This window comes from Furipterus horrens, unplaced genomic scaffold (assembly GCF_987537825.1).
Source record: "Furipterus horrens unplaced genomic scaffold, mFurHor1.1.pri manual_scaffold_5, whole genome shotgun sequence".
In the NCBI taxonomy this organism is placed as follows: Eukaryota; Metazoa; Chordata; class Mammalia; order Chiroptera; family Furipteridae; genus Furipterus; species Furipterus horrens.
Window position 1 is genome coordinate 139,306,065 of NW_028327175.1, and position 21,634 is coordinate 139,327,698.

The window sequence follows — 21,634 nt, forward strand, 5'->3', positions numbered from 1 at the left end:
GAACATGTCTTTTGGTGAACGTGCTTGCATTTCTATTGGGTATAGGTCTAGATGTGGAATTAATTGGTCATGAGGTATGTGAATATTTGCTTTAGAAGACCCTGCAATATAGTTTTGTATAGTTATACTAAATTATCCTTCCACTAGCAGAGTTTGAGAATGAGTTGCTCCCACACCCTTGCTAATGTGTGGTATTGTCTGCCTTTTACAATTTTAGCCATTCTGGTTTTTTTTGTTGTTGTTGTTGCTGTTGTTTTGTATTTCTTTGATGATTAGTTAGGTAAAGTACCTTTTTATATGCTTTTTTGGATCTTTGAATATCTTCTGTTGAAGTCTCTTGCCCACTTTTAAAAGGATGTCTACTGTTACTTGCAAGGGTCCTTTGTATATTCTGATTACAAGTCTTTTGTTGAAAATATATATGTATATAGCATATATTGCTCCCATTCTGTAACTTTTCATTCTAATTATGGCTTTTGGTGAACAATTGTTTTTAATTTAGTTTATTAATTTTTTCCTTTACGGTTATTGCTTTTGTGACTTGTTCAAGAAATTGTTGCCTACTCTAATGTCATAAAAGTATTCTCCTATTCTCAATTTTTAAAACTGAGTTTTAGACAGAGAAAAGGAGGAGGGGAGAGAAGGAAAGAGAGAAATATTCATTGTTCCACTTATTTATGCATTCATTGATTTATTCTTGTATGTGCCCTGGCCAGGGATTTGAACCCACAACCTTGGCATACTGGGACAACACTAACCAGCTGAGATACCTGAGCAGAGCCATTTTAAAGGCTTTATTGTTAACGTTTTACATTTATACCTACAATGCATTGAATTGATTTCTGTGTATGATGTAGCAAGGGTGAAGGTCTCTTTTGCCGTATGGATATTAAGTTGACTGCAATATCCTTTATTGAAAAGACTATCCTTCCACTACTGCAGTGCTACTGTTTTCATATACCTGGTGAGCACATATATATGGATGTTCCTGGACTTTTTATTTTGTTCCATTAGTCTATTTTCTTATCCTTGTGCCAATGGCTACATAGTCTAATTAATGTAGCTTTATAATAGGTCTTGATATTTGGTAGTGTAAGTCTTATAGATTTATTTATTTTTTGCCACTTAGATTGTTTTGGCATTCTTGGCCCTCTGCATATAAATGTAATTTTAATTCAACAAATGTTTATTGAATACCTATTTATTATGTGCTAGGCACAGTGATAGATGTTGGGAATATAGCTGTCAACAGGATAGCCTGTATTTTTCCTTAAGTTGGGAAAGTCATTCACATAGAGTGAGATGAGAAGAGGGTCCAAGGTAGAGTCCTAAAGAACTCACTACGTAAAGTCAGTTAGCAAAGAAGACTGAGAGAGAGAGAGAGAGAGAGAGAGAGAGAGAGAGGGAATGCCCAAATATAAGAAAATCAAGAAAGGACAACGTGAAGAAGGAAGTCAAGGGAAGAAGAAGGTGTACACAAAAGTGTGGTCAGTTATGTTAGTGTTGCTACAAAGTCAAGCAAGATAAAGCCTGACTAAAACATCTATTGGACTTAGCTCTTAGTGGCTACTGTGAACTTAATGATGCAGTTGTTATGGAGGGGTGGGGTGTGTATCTTTGTAAGATTGTAAATTCTTGCATGGGAACAAAGTTCTCTGTTTAATTAGTGTCTAGTGAATGTTATTTCATGATAATAATCAAATGATCTTCACACTGCTGAACATCATAAGGGCCAAGGTGATTTTCTACTTTACACCACCCCCCTTCATATTTATTCTTGCTGCTGATGTAAGAGTAATTGCTCCTCTAAATGGAGAATAATTTAATACCTACTCAAACCTTGGCTGTTTTAGATCATCAAAAACTATATTTCTTTTTTATTTTCTTTATTTTTAAAAGATTTATGTATTTATTTACTTATTTTAGGGAGAGGGGAAGGGAGGAAGAAAGGGAGAGAAACATCAATGTGCATCAGTTGGTTGCCTTTCACAGACCACCAACTAGGGACCTGGCTGTAACCCAGGCATGTGCCCTGTCCTGGAATTGAACCAGCAACCTTTTGATTTGCGGGACAACACCCAACTTACTGAGCCACACTCATCAGGGCTTATATTTCTAAAAAAAAAAAGAAAAGAAAAGAAAAGAAAAGAAAAACTTTATTGATTTTGAGAGAGAGAGATTGAGACAGAGAGAGAGACATCAGTGTGAAAGAGAAACATTAATCTGTTGCCTCTCTTATGTTCCCCAACCAGGGATCAAACCCATAACCTAGGTATGTGCTCTGACCAGGAATCAAACCTGCAACCTTTCGGTGCATGGCACAATACTCCAACCAAACAAGCCACACCAGCCAGGGGTTACAAACTATATTTCGTCCAGTCATTCACTTTGTCGTTAAGTAAGCATATATGCAGCAACCTCTAACTACATAGGACTTATAAGTATTGTGCTAGAGATGTAAGGAGAAAAGGGAAGGAAGGAAGGAAGCCTAGAAACATGTATTTGACCCATGTATATTTCAGTGAGCTAACTCTCCAATCTCTGTTTTTATATTTTTCCATAGCTATTCAAAAGGAGGGGGGTATATGGTTAAGTTCTGTGGCCTGAAGACAAGATTTCAGAAAGTGCTTCCTTTCTGATTAAATAAAAAACAGAATTTTAGTAGAGAAGTTCTTTGTCCTTTTGTGTGTGTGTGCGGGGAGCTCCTATAATTTATTGTTTGCTTGGTCTTTATTTATACTTGGTATTTATGTTTGAGTCATTTTTGTTTTAGATTTGAGTGCTCATTTTAGGGAAGGAAGAGAAATTAGTTTATTTTCAAATACAATAAAATTATAGTAAGTATGGGCAGTGCTAATTTTTTCATTCATTTATCAAGGATTAGAAGCCAAAGTTTTTTTTTTTCCTTCATACAAAATATTAGTAGACCTGCACTTAGCGTCAAATGGATTAATAAATGGCCAAGTAGAATAGTTTGTGATTGAAACTTATTCCTGACCTCCAAGGTTAGTTATCACATTTAATATGAAGGTATTTTCATAATATTAAAAATGTTTCTCTTACATATGGTCAGATTTTAAGTATTTATCTTTCCCGATTAGTCCCCCTCCTTTTCTTATTCCTCCTCACCCCAATCTCTTTTGCCTGGTCTGGTTCTTATTGCTGGCTATCCAGTCATTACCATTCTGATACCATTTAAGGTAGCTCTGCTGGGTTTATATTTTGAGTTCTACAATGCAGTTTCTCTTTTAACCTGGCTTTTTAAATCAACTTGATAAACCATTTTATTTTTCCTCTTTTTCATTTCAACGACTCATGATTTAGATTCCTTACAACGATATAATGTAAACTGGGTACAACCTCTTCCCCTTGGAATCCCCATTTACGAGGTTTCCTCCTTTCCTGGCTGAACTTGCTTAAGTCAGGCAGAGTACCTTGTGAAGGACTTCAGCCCCCACAGTTCCCTGTTTGCGCATGCCCTCTCATCTTACAGTTGTCAAAAGTGCTTTTGCCAGAGCGGTCACATAATCAACCTGAAAGAAGAAAATAAATACTGTACACTTTTAAATTTTATCGATCCTTAAAAACTGGACACTCAAAGGTAACTGCTACTAAGAATTCGTTACTTGAGATTGGGTGATTGCATGTAAAGCAAGATCTATTGTGTATGTGGTGGGGGGAGGGGAAGGAGATATCTATTTCTCTGACTTTGCTGTAAATAAGAAAAAAGAAGAAAAAATAAAACAAGCAACAAAAACCCCAACCCAAACAAACAAATCATACAGTCACTGAGAGACAGTGCGTATTAACTTTATAAATGTTATCTTAATCTATTGCTTACCTTTTGTTTAAAGGGTCTTATTTATTAAAGATGGGTCTTGACCTTGACAGAGTGAATTTATGCAGAAAGTGAAATTTATATCTTTAAGGAGTGTTGAGAAGAGAAATGGATATTCATGGTGTGATAAAAAAATTTAAATTCAATAAATATATTCATATTAATTACAGCCTTTATAAAATATTCTGAGTCCAGCTTACTTTTTGGCTTTTTTTGCGATAGTACAGCATTATTTTTTTCACCAAGAGCATGTAGTTTACACTGAAGGCATTAACAAAAAGCATTTATACAAGCATCGGGAAGAGCTGAATGATACTGAAATTAGAATCAAATGCATATTTCAGCCATGATGATACGGCTGTTGTAAAGATAATTCTAGCCCCCTGGAAGTGTCTGAAATCTCAGATTATAATGGTTTACTGCAGCACTGCTTAAATCAAGAATGAAAATGTCTTTGTATCACCATTTCCTTTGGCAGCATTAGAACTTTTCGTTGTGAATCCCAGCTTCACTTGCCTCTTTGTGTCGTATTTTTCAATACTGATCAAAGCATTGTTTTAGACCAAGGGAACTGAGGAACATAAAATCAATCTTAAGCAGATTTTATTGGTAGTAGCTGGCAATTTATGATGTTTGTCATATTGGGTTGTATTTTTTGGGGGGGGGGTTGTATTTTTTTGTGTGGGGGAGATAGGGAAGAAAGGAGTAGAGAAGAGTAAGGTAACTGTGAAGCATTTCCTTGAGCCAACTTTGTCCGTGTATGAAACTTTAAAATGAAAGATAAACCATTTTTTATTTTTTATTTTTAAATTACAGTTGATGTACAATATTAGTTTCAACTGTACAACCCCATGATTAGATATAACCATTTAAAAGATAGTCTTTAATAAAATAGAACTACTTTTAATCCTATTTCTCTGACATAATTTTGCTTAATAGTTAAGAGCGCTAGCGCCACTATTTATCAATATATTTATTTTACAACAGTTATTATGAGGATGTCCAAAAACAGAGCTTCTGTGTGTATTTGAATACCCTTTCACAGGTGTCCTGAGAAAGATGCTTCTCTGTATGAGTTAATTAACTGCATTAAATATATGAATAAGTTTATTGCAATTATACTGAATCATCATCTAAAAATAATTATATGTTTGGTCATATGCTTCTTTAACATTTCAAAATATTTGTTTTCAGGCGGTCTCAGCACTGTAATATTAATATGTTTAATACAATTAACATGTTCTAAGGGGCAAGATAAGTCAGTGGTAACTATGCGTATGGAAAGCTGGTATGGAGTGATTGCTATTTTCATCCCTGAATGAGAAAACAGGCAGTAGGCAGAGGTGAATATAGTCCTTCTGTGCGAAATGGAAAATACCATACACTCCTTATATGGCTAAATGAAGCAGTGATGGCAATGTACTATAATTACAATGTATGAGAATTTGGGACTTTGTACTCTGCTATTTTTAACACTTTTGCTAGCATATGGTAATTCATGGTCTTCAAACCATCATCTTTCACTGCTAATACTAGTGATAAGAGAGTATTCTAAATTTGCTGAAGTCTTGTGACCAAGGCAGCAGCAGGAGGATTTAAAAATGAAAATCTGGCAACTCCAGAATTATCTTGACTTTCTACTTAAATCTCAGAAAGATTTTAACTTTTTTTCCTATTTTTTTAAGGTTTTTTAATAGCCCCGCCCCATCTCACACTTAGCGTCTGTCAGTCTCTCTCCCTTTCTCTTTCTTCCTCTTTCTTCCTCTCTCTCTCTGACCTCAAATCCAACCAGAACCTTTCTCTAGCCTGCAGAGAATTCTCAGGCTCCCGTTGAGACCTGAACCACTGAGATGCCAAAAATCTCTTGTGCGGCAGAATTGGAGACAGAAAAACCTCAGTCCTGAGAGAGTAACAGGCAGCAAGCACGTCCAAATGTTTCAGTAGATTTTTACCTCTTTAAAAACGGTGGGGCTTTTTTCTGTCTCCTAACAAAATGGAGTAGCTGCAGCTACTGGGAGGCGAGAGAATGTGCAGCTGAGTCCTCCTCCTAACAAATGCCAAGGATTTCCTCCCTCGTGGATCGCGGCTGCTAAATGAAACAATTATCAACGCTAGAAGGTAGTTTGCTAATCAAGAGGGTTAAGACTGCTGTTTCTTTAAAGTGGCCAGAACTGAGAAGGGGGAAGAAAGGGTCGTGTGCGGTGTCTTTTTAACCTTGCTGAAGGACGCAGCAGTATTTATTGACGTATGCAAATAACGAGGGGAGGGTGGTGCTTGGGAAAAAACAGGAACCAGAATCAGTTTCTCATTGCAGGGTGAATGCTCTTAGTTCCGGTGAAGGGAAAAGAGACGTGGCGAAATTGCTGTCTTTCTGTCTTATAAGCACATCTCTCACTAATACAGGAAAAGAACCAAGACATCAGAAAGGGTGAAGACGCTCTCACAGTATTTTTAGAGACCTTGCGCGAGCCCTCCCACCCCAACCCGACCTGTTCTTCTAAATGGGAGATTATGGATTTGCATTGCAATTGGCTAGTAGCAGAGGCACTGGATTTTCGCAAGTAAAACACCCACCCGCTTCAGCGAGGGGCATTAACGATCACATTGGCAATAACGCGTCTCTCTTTTTTCCCGTTTCAGCTGCGCAAACCATGCAGGATGATTTACTGATGGACAAAAGCAAAACCCAGCCCCAGCCCCAGCAGCAGCAGCGGCAGCAGCCCCAGTCCGAGCCCAGCGCAGCCGAAACCCCGTCCACGCCCCTCTCCTCAGAGACCCCCAAACCGGAGGACAGCAGCGCCGTGCCGGCCCTTAGCCCTGCCGCAGCCCCGGCGGCCCCCAACGGCCCCGACAAGATGCAGATGGAATCGCCGCTTCTGCCGGGCTTGAGTTTCCACCAGCCCCCTCAGCAGCAGCCGCCGCCGCAGGACCCCGGGGCGCCGGGCGCGTCGCTGTCGCCGTCCTTCGGCAGCACCTGGTCCACGGGCACCACGAACGCTGTGGAGGACAGCTTCTTCCAGGGGATCACCCCAGTCAATGGGACCATGCTCTTCCAGAACTTCCCGCACCACGTGAACCCAGTCTTCGGAGGCACCTTCTCCCCGCAGATTGGCCTGGCGCAGACCCAGCACCACCAGCAGCCGCCTCCGCCTGCGCCGCAGCCCGTGCAGCCCGCGCAGCCCCCGCAGGCGCAGCCGCCGCAGCAGCGTCGCTCGCCAGCCAGCCCCAGCCAGGCGCCCTACGCGCAGAGGAGCGCCCCCGCGGCTTACGGCCACCAGCCCATCATGACCAGCAAGCCGTCCTCGTCCTCGGCCGCAGCGGCTGCCGCGGCCGCCGCCGCTGCCTCGTCCGCTTCGTCCAGCTGGAACACGCACCAGAGTGTGAACGCCGCCTGGAGTGCGCCTTCCAACCCCTGGGGCGGCCTGCAGGCCGGCCGGGACCCTCGCCGGGCAGTCGGCGTGGGCGTAGGCGTGGGCGTCGGGGTGCCTTCGCCACTCAACCCTATTTCGCCACTCAAAAAGCCCTTCTCCAGCAATGTGATCGCGCCGCCCAAGTTCCCCCGCGCAGCCCCGCTCACCTCCAAGTCCTGGATGGAGGATAACGTTTTCCGGACCGATAATGGTAACAATCTGTTGCCATTTCAGGTAAGGCTCTAAAGCACCTGCACACGTCTTCCTCCTATCCCGCTTCCTTTGCCCCTTCTTCCCGGCCTTGTAATCGTCTACTGATTATTTTGTTCTTTAAAAAAGGACAGTGTTCAGTACCCCTGCCCTCTTCCAGAGCCTCCAGTTCACTGGGGCCATCCGCTCTTGTGCACCGGGGTAGGGGACCGTCATGACTGCTCAAAGATGCGTGTTTATGTACCCTGACAGGATAGAAAAGGGCCTTTTTCTTTTGCTTTTTCCTTCACCTGCTCGTGTTTCTTTTTACCGTCTTTGACAAGGAAAGCTGCAAGGTGTGTCAAGGTGCCTGCATCGTCCCAGGATGAGTAGGATGACATTCCTGTCATTTTAAGTAGTTACACATTTCAGGTTATGCAATTCTGGGCTCAGGGTGCCAGCAGAAAGCCGTCCACTCCTAAACCACCCTGGCCCTACTCTTGAAGAGGTTAACAGCCCCTGAGTGGTGCTATTTCAGACAGTTGCATACGCTCAATTAAGCTAATGTGAACACATGTGTTTATGTCTTGCTGAGGTGCTGGCATCATTAATAGCAATCAGCATATTGCCCGTGCCGGGAAAATTATGAGTGAGATTCCTATAACCACTGGAACTCTATCCGGGACCAAGATGGGAGAGTGGAAATTTTAGGGGTAACCCTTCCTATGTTACCTAGAAGAAAGACTTAGAAATTTTTTTTTCCAGAAGAAAGAGACAATAGGACACGACCTTCAGAGCCATATTGCAATGGAGTCTATTTGCTAGCTAGCACTGAAATATTTAAAGCTGCAGTGTCCTTCAGTTGGGTTATTTAAGAAGACAATGCAGATCAATTACACCATTTGAAACTGGGCAAAGTGAAAGTCTTGCAACTTTAATGAAAAATGAGCTTTGTGTCTTGGTGTTAAATACCAATGAAAAACCGAGGAAGTGCCCCAGACAAAAAGGTTGAATGGAGTGTCCTTATTCTGTTCTTGCTTTCTGATCGGGCCACATCGGTTGGCAGTGTCCTGAACATCTTGAGTTGGAAAGGGGTGGTGAGGGTGAGTGTTCACTGGGGCTTTTGTTCTCAGGCAAACATTTATCCTTCACTTATAAACTGATTTGGCCATAAGCTTCTAGGCTCAGTTAAGAAAAGAAGAAAGGAAAGAGAGAGGAAGGCTTTGGATGAGACCCAATTTGGTTGGTCAAAGAAATGAAACAAATCCTTTGAGCATTGCTTAAAAATGGCAGGACCATCATTTGACAGAGGTAGTTTAAAACATCAGGTGCATTTGCAGCCTTCATTTTATTGCTCTTTACATGTCAGGTGTGATGTTTGGGTGGCTCCCATTCCCAAACGAAAAGATAGGGTTATTGAGAAGCATGTGATTCTCTAGGCTAGAGCAAGGATTTTAACCTTGACAGTTCAAGGGGGTCCATGAAACCCATAAATTGTGTGTACGAGAGTTTTTAACGAGAGGATTTTAAGTTTACACAGGCTCCTCCAGGAATGGAAGATTTTAATAGTAAGGTTTATTTTTTGCCATTCTGAAGTTTGTTTATTTTTTAAAAAATGAAGACACTGAACGGTGAGATCAGTTTGGTAGATAAAGGAAGAATACACTTTCTGGAATTTCTCTATGTACTTATTTTTGGGGAGAGGGAGGTAGGACAGGGAGGCTGCATTTGGTAGGAGAGCTCCACTTTTTCTAAAAGCCGTCCACTTTTCCATAGTATTCTTTTTCTAAAAGGCCCCCTTTTTATTTTCATGCTCCCAACCCAAGTCCAGTCTTAGAGGATAACCTCGAATCTCATAGGGAGATTTAGGAGTTGAGAGCTGATGATGTAGACATCAGTTATCTTTTTATAGGGGTTGAATTTGAATACAAATAGCTTTTGATTAATAAACTCCAGAAATGGAGTCTGAGGAGAGATTAAATCCATTAAGTTTCCCCCAAACAGATATTGACAAGTAGTATGTTGTTTCTCAGCAGACCGCTTACTGACAATGCTAATGATAGCCAGACTGACTGGATTGAGTTTGGTCTCTTGTCTTTTCATTCCTAATGGTGCCATGTAATAGGCAAAGATGGCCAAAAGATTTGTAGAAGAGATTTGACTTAAAATTGAACTTTATATATTTCACCATAGAGAGAATTACCTGGACTTTATGTCTGACTTTGTTCTTTTTTTAAATGTAGCTGCTGGGTTTTAAACCAATATTAGAACCAGAGTAGGAGTAACTAGGATGTATTTTGGCTTGGAATATTATGAGACTTGATTTGTGTTAATGAATATATCAAGTATATTTGAAAAACAGACCACCTTGAGTCTTGTGTAGAGAATTTTACACATTTGTACATTTGTTTAAATCATTTTTCTCCAAAAGGGAGAAAATATCTTAAGTAGTCCTAATGACTTTTAAAATTTTTTCTTTATTTTGACAAATAAGATTTTTCTTTAAATTGAAGAGTTTATTTAATAGAATACCAGTTTTAATTTTTTATTTCACAGACCCGTTGAGCTAAAAGGGGCGTCCAACAGTGAGCTACTCTAATGTATCTTAATATTTAACAAAAAATCCATGCCTGCCCCACCCCCCATTCCCCAATGCTACTTCATTTCCTTTTGCCAAACACAATAGATTGTTTTTGGGGGCTTTATTTCTGTGGTTTATATTGTAACAACAGTCACTGTAGTCAAATGTAGGTTTTCAAACTACACATGCTTCCTTACCCCCTTCTCTTAATTCTAACAAAGTAACAAAATTTATCTTTCCCTGGGTTGCAGGGCTGTTTCCTTAGGGATCACTTGTATCTAAAAGCCCCTTCATTATGTATGTAGGTAGGTAGGTAGGTATTTAACTTTTTTATTGAATTGATTGGGGTGACAGTTAATAAAATTATATAGGTTTCAGGTGTATAGTTCTATAATACATCATCTATATATTGTATTGTCTGTTCACCATCTCAAGTCAAGCCCCTTCATTTCTATAAATAAGGAAACTGAGATCCTGAGAGGTAGAATGACATAACTCAGGTCTTAGAGCTTTGGCTAATTTTGTTGATGTATCTTAACTTCCCTGTGGCAATAGTGCTGTCAGGTAGAATTCATTCTAGGTCAGATTCTTTTTGGATTCCATTTAAAGAGACTTAGTGATGATGTACCACCCACCAATAGAGCTCAAGAACACTGAGGCACTCCACCGAGGGAATTATACAGTACGTCATTCCATATTTATATAAGACAGAGAAACCTAGGCATGTAAAAAGACTAGAGCACAGACGCTTTCTGCATGTAATAAATTGGGTTAAGTAGCATTGTTATCCAGAGAAGTTTAAAGGGGATTTTTAAGAGCACCTATTCCACCAGTCTGCTCATTTTCCAGAAGAGAAAATCAAAGTCCCAGTAAGGGAAATGACTTGCCCAGGTTCAGTGTATAGTTGCTGTCAGAAGCAGACATCAGAAGGCAGATTGCCTAAGTTCAAATCTCAACTCTGCCAGTTACTGGCTTCGTAATCTTGAGCAAATTATGTATAATTGTTGACCCTCAATTTCATCATCTGTGAAATGGAAATACTTCCTTGCTTCATATGCATTCAAATGAGAAACTGCAGATAAAGGGCTTAGCAGAGTGCTTGGCTCGTAATAAAGCACCATATAAATGTTGGGTTATAATTATTGTTATTGTAGTGGTGACGCGAGGCTCTGCATGATCTTATCATAGTGTGGATTACCAATTTTTCCCTACAGTGCAATCTGAATAACCCCGAATGTCATTTAGTCTTTTATTTTTCTGTCTATAGGTACCCTCTGGTTACTATAACAATCTGGTAAGCCACCATTTACGTATAGGCCAGGCCCTGTGCTAAGCACCTTACATGTAGTTTTTCATTGGAACTCCTTTGACTTAGAGGACAATTATTCTCATTATACTGGCAAATTGAGGGTTAGTGCATTTATATTATTTGCTCAAGCTCACAGCTAATAACTGGCAGAGTTGGGATTTGAACCTAGGCAATCTGCCTCCAGAGCTAGGGGAGGCATATAATACATTGGCTATGATACCTCTTGGACTTCAGTTAACAATGCAGTGTAGAAGCAGGATACTCAGCTGAATCTGTACTTGACCTTATGATATACCCTGGCAGTTGTGTCTTAAAATTTTTTTGTGTTTATAGAAATGAGGAAGAAAAAATAGTGCCCGTACATATAACACTACTTGGATTCAACAGTAGCCAATATTTTCTACTATTTATTTAGTTAATTTATATATTTTTAAATACTGTATTTTTGGAAAAAAATTTCGAATTATGTTCTGCTATCTGTTTGCATCTCTGCCTTTATCTCTCCCCTCTTCCTTACCCCACCCCAAATAGAAAGCAACTATATAGATTTTATTATTTTTTTAAAAGGTTTTATTTATTTATTTTTAGAGCGATGGGAAGGGAAGGACAGAAGGAGAGAAACATCAATGTGTGATTGCCTCTTGTGCGCCCCCAACTGGGGACCTGGCCCGCAACCCAGGCATGTGCCCTCACTGGGAATCAAATGGCTACCCTTTGGTTCTCAGGCCTGCGCTCAATCCACTGAGCCACACCAGCCAGGGTGTGACTTTATAGATTTTATATTTTCTGGCATAAGTCTAGTTAAATGTAATTTAGTGTTAATTTTGTTGGGATTATCCATAACAGAGGAAGAAATTCCTTACTTGATGAATTCATGGGATTTTAAATTATTTTAAAATAAACATGCCTCTTTATAATTAATTTTGTGGAAACATTAATATTTTTCAACTTGTCCATGTTGCCTTTTTAAAAATATCTTTTCAGGTTGGTTTCTTAAATACTGCTCTAATGCAAAGCCACTAAAGTCCACCCAACCCTACAACATAGGCATGTTTAATATGAATGCCAGCAAAGCCACATTATCTATATTCTATTGTAGTGTTTTGATCTGCTAGTGTCAAAAAGATGAGTATAGCCATTGTTTTGTTTACTATAATATGGTAAGTTTGATTAAGCTGTATGGATTTTACAGAGGAAAGAGATGGAGTAAACATAGAGTAGTGGACAGCTCATGAAGCTTGGAGTGAGAAAGACACTAGTCGAACCTTCAGCTCTGTCACTGGTGACTGAGGTCAGGTCATTTACCCAATGATCCCTTTTCCCAGTCTGTAAAAATAGAGAGAGAGACCTTATCTTCTGGGTGCGCTTTGTGAGAGAATGTGTGCAAAGTGTACTGTTACGGCTCTTAGATGCCGGCTTAACTATTGCTAATTACAGTTGTCCCTCAGTATCCATGGGGGACTGGTTTCAGGACCCCCTGTGGATTCCAAACTCTGCAGATGCTTACGTCCCTGATATAAAATGGCGTAGAACAAAGCATACAGTTGGCACCTCCACATCCACTGATTCCACAACACAGGTAGAAAATACCATATTCAATTCTCGGTTGAATCTGCAGATGCAAAACCCATGGATACAGGGGACCAACTGTATAGTCAGTTAGAGTTTAAAGGAGGAAATATTGTTGATAATAAATGGGATCTGGAAGTGGAGAGGTGCTAGAAGGATGTGTCCAGCAGGGATGGAAGAGCAGTAAAAGGCTCTTTGTGTGTTATGGTGATTGTCTGTTCTAGAAAGCCGTTGTGACACTCTGAGGGTTACCCAGGAGTATATGTTTATGTCATAAGGATGGCGTACATATGTAACTACCTGCTTCTGTTTATGGCTGACTCACCAATGCAAGTATAAGAATTTTCCTTGCACTGTGAATATTTTAATTAGTGATGGGAGAAATGCTTCAACTTAATTTCCTGAATGCTACAAGTGTTGATTTTAGTAGTTGTGAATCTACAATGTCTGTAATTTGAAGCTTCTTATTATCACTTCCCTGAGGACCATGCCTTGCTCTCTGTAGGGGCCAGTATGGTTGCCAGAGCAGAATTCAGTATAGAGCCCCAAGTTAGGATCTTGAGAGCTGGGGAATGTGTCTACTGCTTCAAAGGGGCTTTCCTCGGGAGATTTTTGTGCTTGCAGTAGCCAGCCTCACAAGGAGTTTTCCACAGCTGGTCCTTATAGCTTGTAGATGGCTTGGTCTGTGGGTTCTGCTTCAGTGCTCTTACATTTAGTTTTCATGTCCTTTAGTATTCTTCACAGGTGCTGAGCATGTAAACTTCTTAATGTGAAATTATTTTAGTATTTGTATTTTGACTTAACTTGAAATAGAAAAATACTATTGAATTAAAACAATACAATAAATTAGCATCTTGGAATCAAGCCTACTTTCTCCAGAAGCACTATTATATGATTCTCAGAAATAATAAATATATGATATGAATTCTTGTTGGCAGACTTTAGAGGCGAGAAATAGAAATGGGCACTGAATAGCCTTTATATTATTTGAAATGGCCATAGAATTAATGTACATGAAGAGAAGGAAACACCATGTACTGATTTTGTATGCATAAGACTGTTGTACAGCCAAATGTCTTCATTCCTCAAGCATGAAAACTTATTTCAAAGTCAAGATCCTTAAGTACAAGAGAAAAAAAGTAACTGCCTATCTTTAGTAACAGATTGCAACTAAATTAAGTGGTCAGTGCTACCAAATGAACCAGTATCTAGAAGTTCATGAGCACCTGACACTTAGTAGGTGCTCACTAAATGCATGAATAAACATTTAAACACAAGTTGCTATAGCTTTGTCTTTTCTGCAGTACACTATATTTAACCTTTTTGAGACAGAGTCTTCATTATAGTATTTCTCTACAAGATGTACACAGTTTGGAAACAAGTGAATGTACATAATGTCATAGAGAATATCTTCAATTTGTAAAAATAGGAAATATTATCTGTTTCCAGACTTTATGGACGTCCCATAGTTTCTGGGCTATGACTCTGCATTTGTAGGTTTGGTATACCTAGAGGTAAGCAGGGTTCTTGCTTTGACATAAAAGGTATTGGCAGCCAATACATGGGAACACTAGCTTATGTGCTATGAGTTACATTTTTCTTTACCTCTTCACTGTTACTCATCTCATTTTTGTGGAGTTAATTTACTCTATGATGATGATCTGTTTTGTTCCTGACTTCGCAAATCAAGGTATTAACATTAGAACCAATCAGAATGAGAGTCGGAATAATTCTGACAATAGCACCTAGAATTATTAAGGAGAGAATTCTTTGGTCTAGAGGTTGACAGAGGGTAGATGATATAGTAGGTTTACTCAGCCAGTCATTCATTTGAGGAATGTGAGATTGCAAAGCAGAGATGTAAAGGGCAAAAGACTCTATCTTAAATATATGGTACACTTTGGGATCTGATTAGGGATCAAAGTACTTTAGAGGAAACATTTTGGTGATATGACAATCTAACCCCCTACTCAGAGTTGAGGAGACCTAGTTCTTAGGTTTCAGATAAGCAGCAAGTAAAAAGGACAAGAAGTAAATGTACCCAGAAGCACCTCTCTTGTGCAGTCTGCTGTGGAAAATTTCCTTTCCTCTTTTGGACTAGAGAAATATAACCTACATATGCAAGGGATTAAAAATAGTGAAGACCAATAAAGTTTATGAGATACTGAGGAAAGGCAGAGAGACAGTTTTTGGATCATAAATCTGTGTTTTTCATGTGCTTGCACTAATATTATGGGTTGACTATTCATTTCTTTTCCACATTGTTGTTTAAAGCAGTTGTAATCAGTAGTAGAATCCCAAATTCAGATAAACAGTGAAGGATAGCATATGCGGTCTTTTTGTTAACCACATACCTATTACAGAATTTCCTGATCAAAGGGATGGGATTTACATTGTTATGTTTCTTTTGGCATCTTCACTTACAGTCATAATCCATGTAGTTCAGCTTTTGGTGTTACTATATTATTTTTGATGTCTTTCTCCTAATAGATACAGTTAAAAAATACAACAGACTCTGAATGCCAAGCACTTAGCCTCACCCTTTGCACGAAAGTCACATAATTTTTTAAATATTGATTTTAGCAGGGGGTTATGGAGAGGATGGGGATGGCAGAGGGAGAGAGAGAGAGAAAGAGAGAGAGAGGAAGAAAGATAAAGAAAGAAACATTGATTTGTTGTTCGACTTATTTATGCCTTCATTGGTTGATTCTTGTATGTGCCATAACTGGGGGGTCAAACCTACAACCTTGACATACGGGGTCAGTGCTCTAACCAACTGAGCTACCTGGCCAGGGCCATATAAATTATTTTATTTTTAAAATTGATTTTGAAATTGATTTTAGAAAGTGAAGAATGGGTGAAGAAGGAGACAGAGAGAGAGAGAGAGAGAGAGACATTGACGTGAGAGAGAAACATCTATCGGTTGCCTCTCATACTCACCCTGACCAGAGATCAAACCAGCAATCTAGGTATGTGCCCTGACCGGGAAGAGAACCTGCAGCCTTTTGGTGGTGCATGGAATGATGCTCCAACCAATTGAGTCACCCGGTCAGGGCAATTATTTTATTTAACTCTTACATGTTTTTGTGAATTAGGGATTATCATCCTAGATTCAGACTCAGAAAATATTACCTGGCTAATGGGGTGACAGAGTAGAAATGGAAACAGGTTGTTTGACTCCATGTCCAGTCCTTTTATTCTTCTACATCTCCTTGCATCTTATCTTGTTACTCACCCTCTTTCAATTTGCCTTTGATGTTTTACTCTTTCCCCAGATCTTCCCTGATTCCTCTCATTCCACATTTTCTTTTTTTTAAAAAACGATTTTATTTATTTTATTTTTAGAGAGAGGGGAAGGGAGGAAGAAAGAATAAGTAAGAAACATTGATCAGTTGCCTCTCGCACACGCCCCAACTAGGGACTAGGCCTGCAACCCAGACACATGCCCTGACCCGGAATCCAAATGGTGACCTTTTGCTTTGTGGGATGCCGCTCAACCAACTGAGCCACGCTGATCAAGGCTCCACATTTTCTTTCTTTCTTTTTTTGTTTTTAGATTAGGATTTATTTAGTTGTTGTTTTTTTTTTAAGTATGTAATTTTGTTTTCCAAAGATTTTACTAATTTATTTTTAGAGAGAGGGAGAGATACATCAATGTGTGGTTGCCTCTGGCACGTCCCCAACTGGGGACCTGGCCCGCAACCCGGGCATGTGCCCTGACTGGGAATCAAACCCACGACACTTCGGTTCGCAGGCCGGTGCTCAATCCACTGAACCACACTAGCCAGGGCAGCACATTTTCTTTATAGTACTTATTGCTCTCTGATATGAGCTGGTTTATTATGTTTTGTTTCTCCGCCAGAATGTAGGCCCCACAAAGGTAAGGATCTTTTCACTGCACTGTTCCCAGGGGTTGTGACAGTACCTGGGATATTTTAGGCACATGATAAATATTTGTTGAGTATGTTAATGATTTACATTTACAGATGATTGATTAGGCATTTACTGGGTATTTGCATGTAGCTAGCAATGTAAGAATAATTTCTTTTATAAACATTTAACTGGCCTCTACCAGAAGTCAGGCACTAAAGATTAAAGCTGAACTCTATCCTGTCCACAAACAGCTCCCTGACAAACATGAATTAAAATATAGGATGATGAGGATTATAGCAGTCTCTGACATGCACAACAAAGAGAGTGTAAACAGGAATGTGTGTGTGTGTTGTGTGTGTGTATGGTTGGAAAAGTTCCAGGAAAGTCTTCAAAGTTTTTCTGATTTTGAAAGTAATACATGTTCACTAAAAGCTGAGGAGAAAATTTTTTCCCATAGTTCTATTATCCAGAGATAAGTATTCTTAGTGTTTTGGTGTATTTTCTGCCAGTTTTCTCTTTGTATGTGTATGTATAAAGTTTTTTTTTTTTTTTAATATGGTCAAGATGACTGTGTAACAATTTTATAGCCATATATTTTAGCTTTTCATATTATTAAATTTATAAACATTTTATTGCACAATATTTCCATCACAGGAATACATTTAACAAATTATTTCTGTATTTGGAGGCTTTGGATTGTTTTCATTTTTTAACTATTAAGCACAAAGATGTTTAGTAAACATCTTTGGTCTTTTTAAAGCTTTATTTTTAGAGCCGACTAAGAAGACCAGGCATTGAGGGTAGGGGTTACAGCAAAGATTCATTTTAAGCAGAGGGCACGGCAGGTACCCAGGTAAGAAACAACATTGTGTGCTGAGAGCAGAAGTTTGAGGGCAGAGGTAAGCCAAGTGATAAGTATGGCTGGAGAAGTAGGTAGGGAACAGATCACAAAGGACATTCCAGCATTCTGTCTTCAACTTTGTTCAATAGGAACGTTGAAAGATTTTTCAGCTGAGAAAGGTAGTCATTAGAAGGTTTTTAAGTTGGTGAATGAAGCGATCATATCTTTGTTTCAGAAAGATTATTCTTGAATATAGATGGTTAGGAGCCAAACACAGGCAAGGAGACCAGTTAACATGTAGAGACCTAAAATGATTGGAAGGAAGGGACAGAATTGAGAAATAAATTAGGAGGCCAACTGGAAGTCTTGGTGATTGCTTGTGTTCAGGGAATAAAGGATGAGGAAGAGTTTAGAATAACTCCTAGGTTTTGGTTTAGGCAGCTGGGGATAATGAGCTAGAGGGGTAAATGCTTAATAGTGGCAAATTAGAATTTTCATGACTCATAAGCCAGGTGGATTTAGGAACTTCACAAGGGAAAGCTATGTGTTGGGAATATTTGAGCAAGTGATTTGACATCTCTTATCCACCCATGCTTTTGTGTGACTCTTAATGCGTGGGAAGGAAAACCTTATTAAGATAGATTACTTTGTGGACTACTTATTAGAACACTAAATCTGAGAGAGGAAATAACTACCATTTTAAGTCAAGAGCTTTTTCTGATTCTAGCCTGATTTTTTTTCCCTTGTACCCTGAGAATTAGAGTATATGTTAGATGATTAGTCATCTTGTTTATGGGTTACAGCATGGCGTAGCAAAGAACTATAAGGAATTGCTAACCAATCAGTCATGTGGGAGGATCATAGGCAATAAGAGAAATGAAACCTGGCATCCTTTATTATTTTAGTTGAATAAACTCAGTTGAGGATTTGGTGGATGTTATTAGCCAGTTTTATGGAATTAGTTCTGCTCGACTAATACAATGCTTAGTTTTTTAATGAGTGTAAACATAATGAAATGTTTTGAAGCTTAGGATCTATAGGGCCACAGGGAGATGAGCTTTGTGGGAACATAGAGTGGAGAGGAGATAGGGACAGGGTATAAGAACCACCAGAATTCTATGTTGTTTATTCATTTGTATTTCTAGGGAGAGAGGTGGGCTATAACATCATTAAATTTCAAAAGGAGTCTGTAACTCAAAAATGTTTAAGAATCACAGATAACAGAGTAAAAGCACTGCTACGCGGCACCCAATAGACCTTTGAAAGATTTTAAAAACTTAAGCGTCTCAAAATTTTTCTTTCTTCCTCTTCGTGGCTGAGAGAAATTCTGCCTAACTTTAGAGAACTTTCTAAGTAAAAGGGACCCAAATCCTCTTTTATCTAGCTTTTTCTAAAGCATTCATATTACTTTTCATCACATAAACATTTTTTGACATTCATTTCATTGGTTTACATATTTTATATTAAGTTACATAATTATAATAATACTAACATTAAAATGGTATGGGGATAAACCCACCGTCTCTAGGTAAGTTTGCAGCTCATTTGAAAGGGCAGAAGTTCATGGGCTTATTGCTCACAAGCATTGAGTGTATTATGGGCTTTTTTTTTTTAAATAGGGAAAATGGAACTCATGGGTTAATCTGGAAAGTCAGTTATATATTTGAATAAATATATGGACTAGAAACTTTTGATTCAAGAGAGGGATGTTGTTTCATTTCTGGTATAAGAGGTACAACTTAGAAATACTGATTTTCAGAAATTACTAATACTCATATGACCTTCTCTCCTCAGAGGGACATTTCCACTCTCCCATACACTTCTTTGTTGCTATAGCTTTAGAAAGCCCATTTCTACTATTGTAACCTAACGAAGAGGGGAGAGCGGAGAAGTTGGAGGGTTTTGAGTTAGAGGGCAGTTATCCTAGATCACAATGATAGACCTGCAACTCACCACGGGAAGCGTACCAGACCTTGAGATTTTTTACATAAAAACAGTATTGGCAACAGGAGGTAGGTCCTTTGTTTAGGTTTGTAACCAATTAGCTACTGATGGGCTAGTGTGCAAACCTAACCATCATTTCTTGCTTAGTTTTCTTTGGTAAAGAGCCATTTTAACAGTAACATTTTGACACGCAATTTGTTTAGGATGTATTACATCAATGCTAGTTCTGAACTCTTTTTTTCAGCATTATGTTCTCCATATATCTAAATCAAAACAGAAAGACTCTGTTTTGTTTGTTTCTTTGGGGAGGGGGTTGTTGTTGCTGTTTTACTATGACAGTTTAAGTTGAAGCTTTACCGGGCACCTCACTGCCATCGTGTTCATTCAAAGGGCAAAAATGATCTGAAGTAAAAAAAAAAAAAAAAAGGCTTTATTAAATCAATGTAATGACAGTATCAAAATGGTTGAATCTGGTTAAAAAATAGCTGGCATTTAGGCTGCAAAAACAATCTAAATACTTTGAACTATTTTACAATGCTGATCAAACGCTGTTTTGCAATGTTTATCAAAGTAAACTTTGTGCTTATTTTAAGCAGAATAAAGATGGACTAATTGTGCCAATGCTTCAGGCTGTTGCAAAATAAAACTTTGGTGAATGGAAAAATTTAAACTCTACTTTCAAAGGTATTATGAATTTAGCATTTTAGAAGATGCGGGACTGGGTGGGGAGAATGATTTTTATCATATTTTGACCTTGAATTCCTCAACATTCCAAAGACATGAGCTCACTGAAGGCAGCAAAATTACTTAGTTAACATTTTAGAGCTTACTGCCTATGTCCTACTTATTTGCTAATGTAGATGAGTCTATTTGACCTATCGACTTTGGTGTGATCTAACATATGAAATGTTATTCCAGAGTAGCTATTTTAAAGTTGGTGAGTTGTGCAGGTATAACACAAGATTTTCATTTTAAAATACCATGGGACATTTGATATTCTAATTTAGGCCTATAGTCTGTTAAATGTGAAAAATAGAGACTGAAAGGATATTTATAGTTTAATGCCAAAAGTGCAAGGCTTGGAGTGAGGAGGAGAGGAAGAAAAAAAAATCTCTTGACAGTGAATATATTCCTTCACACTGAGAGATAAAATGGAGGGCTGAAGCCGACAGGGGAGTTGGACTGACACATTCTGTTAGAGGGACATAAATAATAGAGAATGTATTGAATACTGAGACATCAAAGGACATTGAAAGACAGTGAAGAAGATTTCAATGAAGAGGACAAAGCAAGGTAAAAGGATGCTTCAGCTTTTGTTACAATAATTAAATATTCAAAAAGGCAGCCATTTTGTCCTGTTCAGGATGGTAAACAATTGCCCATTTTATATTCCAGTTTATGCAAGCAAGCCAGAGGCATGTAAGCTGACATCAGGGATTTATATTAAGGAGTTTCTTCTAGAGACTGTCATAAGCAAGTTCAAAAACCAATCTTAATCACTTGTAGTGCAATTATAATATTCATGATGCCTCTAAGACACTTCATGTTTGTTCTAAATCATCAAAAAAAGATATACTGTGTGTTCAGCATAATATGCATTATGTATATTATTAATAATCTAGTCTGATGACTTCTCACAGTGGTCAGTATTGTAAAAAGACAACCTTTGTAGAAAAGGTATGTTCTGTAAATCTGTGTTTTATAGAGACAGCTGTAGAAACTATCCATGCTGTGTAAAATTCTTACATACTTTTTCTGTATTTTTTCTTTATTATATTATAAATCTGTAAAATTTCACATGTGCTATAGGTAGTAAGTTTGATTTCAGTAAGTATTTCTAGGGTGTATACTGTGTTCTTGGACTGGTGTTAGGTGTTGTGGATGACACAAATTATCCAAATCCTGCCCTTTGGGACTAAAAATAACATGTATTAGAGCATTATATGAAAGCAAGTGCCAGATTTTGTGGTGCGTTAGTTGCCCTGAATGGTCAAGGAGGGGCAAGAATAATTTGACCTAGGGGAAAAAAGAAGGTGATAGAGAAGGTCCCTATAGCTCCATTTTGAAGGAGAAATAGGAT

The 21,634-nt window shown here is 38.7% G+C and overlaps 1 protein-coding gene across 4 annotated transcripts in view; it reads left to right on the forward strand.

Annotated features, from left to right (window-relative positions):
* The first annotated feature begins 3,479 nt into the window (after nt 1-3,479).
* Nucleotides 3,480-21,634, forward strand: part of CPEB3 (cytoplasmic polyadenylation element binding protein 3) — a 155,976-nt gene continuing 137,821 nt past the window's right edge. For 3 of the 4 annotated variants that reach the window (XM_090277970.1, XM_090277971.1, XM_090277973.1), the window contains exon 1: nt 6,328-7,482. In XM_090277970.1, coding sequence (XP_090134096.1) covers nt 6,340-7,482 — 1,143 coding nt within the window. In that variant the 5' untranslated portion in view covers nt 6,328-6,339. Of the gene's footprint in view, nt 3,602-6,327; nt 7,483-21,634 lie in introns of those variants that run through there. The other variant, XM_090277972.1, reaches the window with a different exon arrangement.